The sequence below is a fragment of the Equus quagga genome, unplaced genomic scaffold (genome assembly GCF_021613505.1).
Source record: "Equus quagga isolate Etosha38 unplaced genomic scaffold, UCLA_HA_Equagga_1.0 268.1_RagTag, whole genome shotgun sequence".
In the NCBI taxonomy this organism is placed as follows: Eukaryota; Metazoa; Chordata; class Mammalia; order Perissodactyla; family Equidae; genus Equus; species Equus quagga.
In genome coordinates this window covers 88598-101208 of record NW_025799869.1, presented here as the reverse complement: position 1 = coordinate 101208, position 12611 = coordinate 88598, and the positions used below count along the sequence as shown (strand labels likewise).

At 44.2% G+C, this 12611-nt stretch overlaps 1 protein-coding gene across 1 annotated transcript in view; it reads right to left on the bottom strand.

The window, feature by feature from the left end:
* The window catches only part of LOC124233861 (serine palmitoyltransferase 1), a 47538-nt gene extending 38407 nt beyond the window's left edge, over positions 1 to 9131 (bottom strand). The window contains exons 1-4 of the mRNA XM_046651118.1: positions 9020 to 9131; positions 6071 to 6178; positions 2973 to 3067; positions 50 to 143 (exon numbers count right to left, since the gene is read on the bottom strand). Coding sequence (XP_046507074.1) covers positions 50 to 143; positions 2973 to 3067; positions 6071 to 6178; positions 9020 to 9076 — 354 coding nt within the window. The 5' untranslated portion in view covers positions 9077 to 9131. The remainder of the gene's footprint in view (positions 1 to 49; positions 144 to 2972; positions 3068 to 6070; positions 6179 to 9019) is intronic.
* Between the last annotated feature and the right edge of the window lie 3480 nt (positions 9132 to 12611).

Here is a 12611-nt window from a genome sequence, read left to right as displayed (position 1 = left end):
TTCTACGTCAGTGAGGCTATTGGTCCACTTCAGTATATGTGCTACTTACCTTGACCCTAGGATTATCCAAGAGTCCAAGAAAATTAAATGAGGCAAAGTTTACACACTTTTTTCCATTCACCACGATGCTGTGGCTTGGAGGGCTGGGGAAGAGACAAGAATGGCACACATCAGCAGACATTCTGGGACAGGGCGCACCCTGTCACCTTACCCTGGAGGCAGACAGGTCACATGAGTGTTGTTGTGGTACCCTATTTGCATACCAGGCTCCTAGCTTTTATTTTTCATTTTTAAAAGGAAAAATTAGAAAACGGTATTAAAAAAATCAGATTTAATTCAAATGTTCTTACTAGTCTACCCTGTACTACTTAAATAAATTCCAAGTTGGATAGATGAATGGCAAATCTCTGCTTTGGTCTTAAAACTCACTTAAGAAAGAAGCAGCTAAATAAGGTACCTCAGAAAAAAATCTGGAATACGACAAACAGGGAGGAAATATAAAAAGATCAAGAGCAAAAGCAAGACTAAGCAGAGCAAGTTACGATCTGACAGTTACGCGGTTTAAAAATACCTGTTATTTATAGGAAGCCACTAAAAGAATAAGTGGGACATGCTCCCCAGGTCTAAAGTTAAAATTAAGAAGTTTTGTTCAATGAAGATACCAAAGACAAAGTTAACAGGTGGGTGATAAAGAGATTTCTTGTACTTCAGATGGTATCAACTGTATTTTATCTACCACTAAGGAAGAAAAACAGTGCCCATTAAAATGTAACTACGTTTTCTTTTCATCTAGAATTTTTTATTTATATTTAATGAAAAGTTCTATTAGGCGTTCATAGACAGAGATTTTTGTCACGCTACTTTTTTACTTACATAAAGGAAAATATAAGCAAGATAAATCAGTCAAGACATTCCTAAGCTTATTACCCGAGTTCTGGCCATCTGCTCCCCTGTGACGCCACGGATACCACGGGGATTCACACAGTATTCTCCTCCCCGCCATCAGGAGTATCCCAGCATTGCTCAGGAGGACGCTCCACTTTCATCTCTGAGATTACCCAACAAATTAGTGTCACCCATTCTCTACGTTAAACTCCTAGTTTCACCTTTCCCCAATCGAACCACATGCTTCTAAAAAGTAAGCTGCTATTATCCAAAGGCAGCAGAAAGGGATGTTCACAGCCTTAGTCACAGCCACCTCTGTTCATCTGCTCACAGGGGTCTGGCCATTTCCCCCGCCATCAGCTGACTGACTTACCAGCAGCAGTCATAACCCAACTAAGCGCTGGCAGCAAGCAGAGCCGTGAGCCGGTTCATCGGTACACAGGCAGTGACAACCCCCCTGGCTGACGACGACTCTCGGCAGCTACAAGATCCACCCCCATTTTAGAGATATTAATACAGGAAAAAAACGTGTTTTAGAATCAACATCAAAAACTGACCAAGGATTAAAACCTACGAAGTATATAGGAGCCTTGCTAATCAAAAGACCAGCTGGGAATCAGGTAGAAAAAGAGGTACAAGATACGAAGAGGCATTCACAGAAGGAGAAAACGCCAGCAGCTAATAAGTAGATGAAATGATACTCAAAGGTTCAAATAATGAGAGAAATGTAAAATAAAACAATGTTGCCAGACAGGGCTGTGAGGAAAACCGGAATCCCCATATACAAACTCAGGGGAGCACAGACAGGTGGATCACAACGTTAAAAAGTCCCACAGGGAAATGAGACGGCCATAAATCAGCACACACTCCGGGTTCGACACCACCCAGGAGACTCAGTCTGCAAGGGGATATTATCACAGGATTTTCTGTGCAGTGGGGAGTGGGGCAGCTTAGGTACCCACTTGAGAAAAACGGCTAAGTGGAAGGCGGTGACAACACACAACAGAATATTATGCAGCAGGGAGAAGAAACAAACAAGAGGCACATCTAGCAACCCCCTCACTCTGTTTGCCCTGCTCTGCTATTTCTTCACACCCCTTAACACAGCTAACCTTCTAATCACTTCATTGTTGGTCTGTCTGCCCCAGGAGAACAAAGATTTTGATTTATTACTATAAACTAATCTGCTCAGCACATTCCTTAAACATAGTAGGCACTCAAATATTTGTCGGAAAATGTTTTGAGTAAAAATCTTGTAAAAAATCAGAACGAAGTCTAGAGCATAAAATAAAAAATACACATTCATAAAATATCAAGACTGTGTGGTTTCAAAGACACATACATCAAAATACTAAAACATATCATTTTAATAGCATGGAAATATATAACACACGAAATGTTAATAGGAAGCATAATGAAAGTATCACAGTGGGTGCCTCAGTGGGGAGGAGAATGGATGTGGGCGCTGAGGATGAAGGAAATAAAGAACAGAGCACCCGGGGCCGGCTCCGTGGCCGAGTGGTTAAGTTTGCACACTCTGCTGCGGCGGCCCAGGGTTCAGATCCTGGGCGTGGACATGGCACCGCCCGTCAGGCCACGTTGAGGGGGCGTCCCACATCCCACAACTAGAAGGACCTGCAACTAAGATATACAACTATGTATGGGGGGGTTTGGGGGGATAAAGCAGAAAAAAAAAAAAAGAATATTGGCAACGGTTGATAGCTCATGTGCCGATCTTTAAAAAAAAAAAAACAAGAAGAACAGAGCACCCCAGTGGGACCAAGCAGGAGTGTTTTCATTTTAAATGACCATCTGAAATATCATGTGTGTATAGTACTCTGACAAAAGATCTTTTTTTAATAGAAAAAAGGAACAAACTGTAATGCCTAAATTAGAGACTATAAAAAATGCCCATACCATCCCTAAAAGAAAGCTTTATATTGGGGACTAAAGCAGTGATCTCTAGAAATTTCTGAATGTTTTTTTTTAGTTAAGAAAGAAATACTACACTAGAAAGCACTGTACACGTCGGCGAGCACACCTACAGGAACCAATACACAAGTCCTTCGAGTAGCGAACCAATTTACCCGGAAACGATGTTGTAGTTGAGAGCAGGATGGTCTTTTGGGACAGGAGGAACAAGAGGTTCTGGTTGCCACTCTTCAATCAATTCTTCCTTTTCCTACAGGAGATAAGGAGTTAAAACACAGCACAGTGCATCACTGGACAGCAACTCCAGCAGTACCCAAATTGTTTGTTGAAAGGGAACCGTCATAACGAACACATAGCTAGAAACAGAGGTCCAGCTGTTGTGGCTGGAAATCACTAGTGAATTTTCTGCGCTTAACCCCTCGCCTCTTTCCTCATCACAGGCTAAAGGCTCTTTTTCCATGTAGCTTTGTGTGTGACTGCAAAAGTTAAGAAAACTTTATCTCTCTGCTCAGGATTTTGCACTGTGGGAAGTAGGAAATATAACTTATACTGACAGCAAGACAAAAAGAAGTCTACAACACAAAGGTGAGACGCACGACCGTGGGTAGTGAGCTCAGCCCGTTCCATGATATTACAGATAGCCAGACCCTAAGTCCTTACAGATGCCAGTCATGGGAAGGGATCATCTAGACCACAAAGCACTGTTTTCCACGAGCCATTGGCAGGGATTCAGAAGTAGCTGAAATATAGAAAAAGACTCTCTTATAATTATTATTATAATGGGACTCAGTTGCTTGGAAATTTCTCATAAAAAGCCACTCTATCTCTTTTGTCCATTACTTCATGCATGACAACTACCTTGACTATTTGAGTTTCTTATCCTTTCTTGAATCAGAAAAAAAGGTAACCTGGAAAATGTAGTCTGGATGTACAAGATAACACGAGGTACCTAAATTAACCTAACAGTCACAGCCATTCTTGCCTTACAGACAGGCCCACTCTCAATGGTTCTGTTCTCATACTTCTGTCACATGCTTCTGTGCATTTTTCTCCTGAGAGCTAACTCCAGGGCGGGGCCAAGAGCCTGATTCACCTGCTTCACCTGATGCTGAGGCACTCAAAAACACTGGCTGAACAAATCAACCAATAAATTCCTCATCTGTTTCTGCCACTGACCGCATGGGAGAGAACTGTAGCCCACACAAGCCTGGGGTATGGGTCCAGCAGACCATCCACTTGCTACCATGGAGAGAGACATTAGAATCAACTCAAGATCCCTTGGTATTCAAGAGCCTCTGCAGATTTATAAAACTGAGAAGGGCATTTCGTCTACATTGCCATAAGTGAAGCTTTAAAAACACTCACAGTTTTTTTCTTCCTTCCACAGCTTTCAGGGTAAGATGTCACTGATGACTGAATCTTGCTTCAGCTAAGTTTTGCTTTCAAGGATTATTCTAAAATTATTTTCAGGTATCATTCTTTTTAAAAATGTACATATGTGTGGATTCTTTAGACACTTCTGCTTCCTAAGGCTCGCCCAGCATGCCTTGAGCTAAGTCCCATAGAGAACACATCACAATTCAGTCTAGGTGGGGAGGTGGGGAGTAGCGGGGTGAGGAGGATTGCTTCCAACTCTAATTGAAATGTTTAAATTAAAACTAAGAATATTAGGATTGATCAGCTCTTACAAATCTGGGCTAGAAATCTGTTTCATGGCCACATAATCATTCACAAGGAGTTCCTAAATACCAAGGGAAAAAAGGAGAGACAGGATTTCTGACCTACATGGCCCAGTCTTACTGTAATGCTATTGAAAGACTGCTCCATGGCAGCCTAATGCCACAAGGTATTCACAAAAAAGGAAGGGAGGAACTGTGGTGAAGTTTAGGGCATCCCTTCAAAGAGAGGTTCAAATATCCACTGCCATATTAAAGGTCATAAGAAATTATGCAGGGCCCCAGCCCCGTGGCTGAGTGGTTAAGTTCAGGCACTTGCTTTGAAGGCCCGGGGTTCTGCCAGTTCAGATCGTGGGTGGGGACATGGCACCTGGGCACAGACCTAGCAGCACTCGTCAGGCCATGCTGAGGCGGTGTCCCACATAGCAGAACTAGAAGGACCTACAACTAGAATATACAACTAGGTATGGGGGGGGCGCTTCAGGGAGAAGAAGTGGGGGGGAAAAAAGGAAGACTGACAACAGATGTTAGCTCAGGTGCCAATCTTTAAGAAAAAAAAGAAATCATGTGATGAGACAATCTTTACTCTGCTTTACCCAGGTTTCCAAAACTTATTTGCCCTAAGAACCATTTGCTGCATGTCCCCTAGGGCACACTGCCTGACTGTCTCATGATTAATATTGATGATCAGGACAGCAGCAGCCAGTCAGCAAAAACAGGGAGGCAATCGCCACATTGCTGTGGTAATTCCACTCCACTCAAACTTTCTCCTGTGAATGCTCCAGCAAGTAAAGCCCAGAGCTTCATCTCTGTGCTGTACTCAATGCTGCCTTGTGAACCAAAATTTTTAGAGATTTTTGTGGGAAAACATCTCTCCCAGACCCTGTCTCCCTGAGCATTCTGGCACAAGGCTCTAGGGGCTGCACAGGGAAAGGATCCAAGTGACAGAAACCATGCTGCAGCCAAAACTGCTCTTTCCCCTCACACTGGGGCCCAGCTCCCCAGTGCTGGAACCTGAGCGAAGGGTAAGCTGCCGTCCCTCAAGCCCCCGCGTCCCTGTACTAATGGACTGCAAGTGGGCCTCAGCACAGACCCGCCAGACACTTTTGCTCCCTAAGGTTCGTCCCACTTGGCCTTCAGCTGGGCCCTCAGAACATAGTATAATTCAATTTGGGGTGGAGCGGGATTCTTTCCAACTCCGAATTTCCTTTATGAAGACCACAGGAAGCACTTTCACTTAGGTTTCAGAAATGGTGGTGCTTTTCCTGAGCAACTCATGCAATCTTGCAAATGAACATTCGAAATGCAGCAGCTGCCCATGCTGCCCTTCCACCATCTATTCACCAGACTGCTGTTCACCCCTAGCAAGGCACAGAGCCCGGTAACACAGTACTCTTCAGGGTACTGACTTCATCCCTGGCATCCCATGCTTTGTCTACCCTGATACTTCATTCCCCCTGATTTCCCTACCTTACAGAAAACATTTTAACATATATAGTTGAGGGGCCACAAATCCTTTTTGGAAAGACGCAGTAACTATAATCATATACTGAATAATAAAACAGATTTAATCTTACCTTGACTGTAAGATCAGATCGTTCCTGTAATTTGTAAGTTTTAGAGAAAAGAAGTCTGATTATCCAGAGTATTAGAATTCCTTCCAAAATAAGATGGTAAGCAGGAGCCTATGAGTGAAATACAAAAAAGAAATGAAATAAACCCTTCTAAAACCTGCACATAAAATGTGATGCACCCGCATATACTGCCTCCCATGACCTTTAAACTATTACTTCTTAAAATTTACTTTCAAAGTTCCTTTCATTTCTACGCATTCCTTTCCCCATTTCTAACACTAGGCAATTTCTCCTACACATGGAAAACCTCTAATACTCTACCTTTAAAACTGCAAAATTTTTAAAGGAAAAAAATTAATTTTTAAAATAAAATCTGACACAGAATCCCAATATGTCAAACAACATCAACGATCAGATCCTCCAGGTCATTTAAATTTTTACTGCTGGGAAATGACCGTAACAAACATTTCACAGCTTCACAAGCCTTCTGCTACCCCCATCTACCACGGATGACTTAAGACAGCTACTTGGAAACCAGTTTCCACAATTCTTAAAGAATTTCCACATCTTAGTATATTTTCTGTACCCCTTTTAAGCCTCTTTAAATCTTTCTTGGAACATGGCAGAGAGAAAAAAAGACTTTATAATGCTTAAAGGAATAGCAGATCTTTTTTCTACTGTAGTTCCCCAAAAGTATGTAGTGTTTTCCATGTCAACAGCCATAAAGACGCCATAATGAAACATCCACGTCAGGTCTTCTTTCCAACTCTATGTTTCTAGGATAAAGGCAAGGTTGACTTTTATGTTTCATGCAACTAGACACACTAAGTGCATGTGGAAGATTCCAGATATCAACTAAACCTCAGTCAGTTACAGGGTGCTTTATTCTAATTGGTTGTCACTGGAAAATCATTTAAAAGTGGTATTTAGGGGCCAGCCCTGTGGCCGAGTGGTTAAGTTTGTGCACTCTGCTTCAGCAGCCCAGGGTTTCACCAGTTTGGATCCTGGGTGCGGACATGGCACCACTCATCAAGCCATGCTGAGGCAGCATCCCACATGCCACAACTAGAAGGACCTACAACTAGAATATACAACTATGTACTGGGGGGCTTGGGCGAGAAAAACAAGAAAAGAAGATTGGCAACAGATGTTAGCTCAGGGCCAATCTTTATAAATAAACAAATAAATAAATGAGACATTTAGAAACAAACAAATTATTTTCAAACATTAGACAGAAAGAAAGCATGGATGATTCACAACAGTTAAAAAAAACTGCAGCATGTGGAGACAGGAAAACTGCTGACACATTCATATGTAAACTTCCAGGTCAATGTACAAATAACTTTCAAACTACACACATACGTTACATACACACACGGTTATTTCTTTTTTGGGTACACTATACAAGACTCCTCAAATTCTATATACCCAGTGCATAGAAACTGGGATCGAGAACAGAAATCTTTAAGATGATTTTTTAAAATTGCTGATCCCCCTTGAATATAATTCATTTAAGAACAAGGGCTCTAGTCTAAATATCCTTTTGGTTTTCTCAGTAATTGGATTCTAGCAGGCAAACATCTGCCCAAGGCAAGAGTTAAACACCCCACTCTATAAAGAAATCATCCTAAGAAAAATTGAGGTACTGTCTAGTGAATTAATAAAAATCACAAATGCATCTTCTTTTCCTGGAAATGTTACACCCAGGACGACTTCTCCCAAAACTCACTCTCAGTCAATTATGCAGTCTTCAAAAGGGCAACAACAACGTATCACAGAAAATTATTCATTTCTAAAAACAATCATTCAATTTTAGTGGCTCTTATCTTAGTTACTATAATTCAGCTAATGCTGGACATCGCTTATGTCACGTCTGCTCAGTCACCTGTTGTTCAGGAAGTTCTGACAAGTCTTGAAATGGAGGACACCATCATCACCCCTGCCAGTAAGCAGCAATGGTAAGTTTAAATGAAATTATCAAAAGAAGACCAAGATTCACTTAAATGAATGTGAGTTCTCTAAGCACAGGGCCTACCTCTTGCCTGTTCACTGCACTATTCCCAGTCTAGATCCGTGCTGTCCGATGCCAGAGCCACTAGTCACCATGTAACTAAATATACATCTAAGTGAAATGATATGAAAATTTAGTCCCTCGGTTGCACCTACACACATTTCAAGTGCCTAACAGCCACATGTGGCTACTGTGTTGAATAGCTCAGAGAACACGCAGAAAGTTCTACTGGACAGCGCAGCGAAGCTCAGGAAATACATGTCAAATGAATGAACATTCTCTGAGGCTGAGATTCTGATTTCATTATTATCTAACACACCTGAAATAACCAGCCTTTCAAAAACTTCTTAACTACTCTTCCTTTAAAAATCTACTCAAACATCTGTATCTTGACAAGACAGAAAACGGACATATGCGGAAGAAAGACAAACTACTTCATATTCCTAAATTCTAAATCATTGGGCTTCTTTTCTAACCCCACTCTCCGACAAAAACGGACAAACTCCAACTTATTACAATTCCTTCCCCTATTACTTGCTCCACAGTTCCAAGCACCTGACTCCCCTAGGACCTCCCCAAACTGAGACCTCCCACTCTATTTTCACCACCTCATTCCACCATCCGTCTCAACTCCGGTTTCTGAGGACCAGCCTTTCTCCCGCGCCCCCTCCCACGCGCTCCCTGCCTGCGCCCCGACAGGACCCAGAGCGGGCTCCGCGCCGGCCAGCGCTCAAATCGAGACCCTCGGGGCCGGCTCCCGCCCGTCCCTCCCTACCCTCCGTCGCCGGGACGGTGTTCGCCCCCGAGCCCTTCCAGCGAGGACAGCCGAGGGTGCGGGTGTGACCGACCGAGCCCCCCAGGCCTCCGACCACAAATCCACACGAGCCGTCCCACCTGCCCAGGGTCGGGTGCTGTGTGGGCCCTCGGGCCGCTGAGCTCACCTCGTAGAGCGCCTGTACCATCTCCACAAGCACCCACTGCTCCGCGGCGGTCGCCATAGTCAGCCGCTGGCGCTTCCTTCCGGAAGGCGGGCCGCAAGCACGTCAAGCGGTGCGCGGCGCGGCCTAGTGACGTCTTCACCCCTAGGGGGAGGGGCGGCCGGGCGTTAGGCACCGCCTACTGGCGCTTGCGCACTGGGCGGGAAGCGGGAGGCCTGGGGCTCTATTGTGGAGGCTGTTTTTAGCTTGGGGTCCGTTTTGGTTTCGGGCAGAGACGGGAAACAGCAGGCTGGATCCCCTGGCAGGAGTTCCCACAGGGCGTTGACGTGCTGGGCTCTCGAGATGGAGGGATTAATAATGAATGGCTCTTGCCCTCGCCGGGTAGTTGGGTGCAAGTAGTGTTATACCTTAATCACAAACATAGTCTTTACTTTTAAACTACGTAAGTAATCCAGGAACGGATCATCATAAAAATACAGAAATATAAACAAAAATAGCCAACTCTTACACCTGTAGCGCTTACACGTGTTAGGCATAGTTTCAGGCTTTGCAGGTCAGAGCAGTTTGGTGTGCTACCTTCTAGGGCCTTCGGAGGCATAAGCAAACGTGGTGTGCACACACGCTTATTTGGATTGGGTTTCTTAAATATAGCTGGGATCATAAGGACAATATTATTTCACAAGTTGCTTTTTTCTGTTATTTTTTTCTTGTTTTTTTTTTTTTTTTGGTCTATAAATCTTGTATTTTTAATGGCTGTAGAGGACTATATCTTGGAATAATTTGTTATATATATTTCTCATTCGATTTTATTTAAACATGCTCCTGTTGGTGAACATTTAGGTTTTTTCCACTTTTTCCCTCGTTACAATGCTGCAGTAAATCCATGTGCATGTATCATTCTGTGCTTGTCAAAGTGTTTCTTAGGAAGTTTCCTCAAAGTGGAATTTTAATTAGAGAGTATGAACATTATTAATTTTAATAAATACTGCCATACTGCTCTCCAGAATGGCTCAATCAATTTAAAATGTTTGAAAGTGTATCCACACTCTAGCCCGTGATGGATGTTATCAGTCTCTCTAAAATTTTTGCCAATTTAATGGAGATAAAATGATACCTCACTGAGTTTTATTTTCCATGCTGCTGGTTGTTCATGGGTTGGGCAACTTCCACGAGTCGACATTTCTCTTCATTTACTTATCCAACCGATGTTTACTGAGTATCCACAATGATCGTGAGGGCAAAGAAGTGAAAAAAACAGTCAAAAATCTCTTCCTTCCTGGAGTTTATATTCTCCTAAGGGAACTAGAGAGAAGCAAGATGGAGAAGTAGAATATATAGTACCTTACATCATGGGAAATGCTAGAGAGAAAAAAATAAAGCAGGGAAGGGGGATATAAATTGTTGGAGGGGGAAAATTTTAGATAGGATACCAGGGAAGCCTTACTGGGAAGCCGACTTTTGACTTAAATATTAGTTAGAATTGAGGGAGGTAGCCATGCAGATAGCTAATCAATATCTTTGTCGTTTTGCACTGCATACTACAAGGATTTCTCAGCTTCTATGAACTTTGCAGATAGAGGAACTAGCAGGTGCAAAGGCCCTGAGGTTTGAACATTTGCAGAATGTCCAAGGCAGAACGAGGAGGCCCACGTGGCTGGACATGAGTGAACCAAAAGGAGTGGAGTAGGAGGTAAGGGTAGGAATGAGGAGGGAACCGGGTCTTATGGGGTGTGAGCATCACTCAGGATCTGCCCTTTCCCAGATGACATGAGGGCTGTGGGAGGATTCTGAACAGAGGAGTGACATGCTCTGACTTGCATTTGCCTGGATTGCTCTGCCTGCTGTGTTGAGAATTGACTGATCGCATCAAGGTTAGAAACAGTGGATCAGTCAGGGTCAAACCAGGAAAAATAAGCCACTTCAGTTTTGAGAAAGCAAACCTGACACCTTGCTCTGGGCCAAGTCCTGCTGCACGTCAGGTCTGTCCTGCCTCCAGTTCTTTAGGCAACTTTACTGGTAGTTGCCACCTGAGCAAGCCGCTCTGCTCAGGCACAACCCGACAGCACCTCCCTCAGCGCATCTTGCATCTCTTCCTTTCTGACCTGGGGCCAATGTGTGGACTTGTCTAGAAGCAGTCCGGCATTTTTGTCCGGATGCAACCAGGACACACCAGGGAGCTGGCACTCTCTGGGGCCCCCCACTCCTCTCTTCCAACTTAACAAATAAACAAAAGCAAACAAACCCTTGTTCTGGCTTTCTTTCCTTTCCTCTCTCACACTCTCTGTCCCCGCTCCTCTACTGAGAGCTTGTTCCCAAACCTTGCTGGGGGCACCCCCTTGTCTGAGACTGTGTTTTCTGGGGGGAAACCATTCAATCAAGAAAAGCCTTGCATTTCAGGAGAAACCACAAAACAAACATGCAAACAAGAAACAGGAACACTTGTCTCTTCTTACGATGATCAAGCCTAGCGCTGGCACACGGCCCTGTTTCCTGCACGCTCTAATCCCTAGAGGATAGCCACTTTATTTCTGACTTAACGACCAACACAGATATAATCACCATGTGAGGAAACTGCTGTTTTCCACCAAAGAGAATGAGAAACAAATTGAGTAACTCCTCTGTCTCTTCTTTTCAATAACACTATCAACTTTAACCCAAGAGCCAGCTCTTTTGAGAGCCGGACTCCCTAGCAATTGCAGGGTTTTGTTTGTTTTCTTTTCAACAGTATTTAAAGCAGAGGGATTTTAACAGAGGCAATGGAAGAAGCCAAAAAGAGGTAAAAAAAAAAAAAAAAAAAAAAGGGAGGGCAGCCCAGAGATCCTCACAGCAGGAAGCCAAGAAAGGGGAGGGAGGCAGGCACGATGCTGAGCAGAGCGGAGTGGAGGTGGGGAAAGGATGAGGGCGACTCTGAGGACAGTGGGCCCAGGCCCAGTGTGAGCAGGGAGACTGGTTAAGATCCCCTTACAGGGGCCGCTCCGAGGCCCAGCAGTTAAGTTCGTGTGCTCTGCTTCTGCGGCCCGGGGTTTCACTGGTTCTGATCCTGGGTGCGGACATGGCACCGCTCATCAGGCCACGCTGAGGCGGCGTCCAACATAGCACAGCCAGGGGCATTCACAACTAGAATAGACAACTATGTAGCTGGGGGCTTTGGAGAGAAGAAGAAAAGAGAAAAAAAGAAGATTGGCAACAGATTTTAGCTCAGGTGCACATCTTTAAAGAAAAAAAAGACCCCCCCCCCCCTTACATCAACCCAGGTGATTTGTAGGGATGCAGGCAAGGGAGGTTGTAGGGAAATGGTGGCGTGCTGAAGGCTTACTTTGAAATTAAGAGCAAGATTCGCTGATGGACCAGACGAAGGGTGTGAGGAAAAGACAGGAGTCGAGTCCGGAGGAATGAGAAGAATGGTGTTGCCAATGACTGAGGCGAGGAAGGAGGCAGGAGGAGCAGGTTTGGGGAGAAATGTCAGGTGCTGGGTATGGGATATCTGGGAGTCTGCCAGGGAGATGCCAAGTACCCACTTGTGTGAACAGGTTTGGAGAGGAGGGGAGGGATCCGGACCGAAGATGTAAATCTGGGAGTTGTCGTCAGACAGACT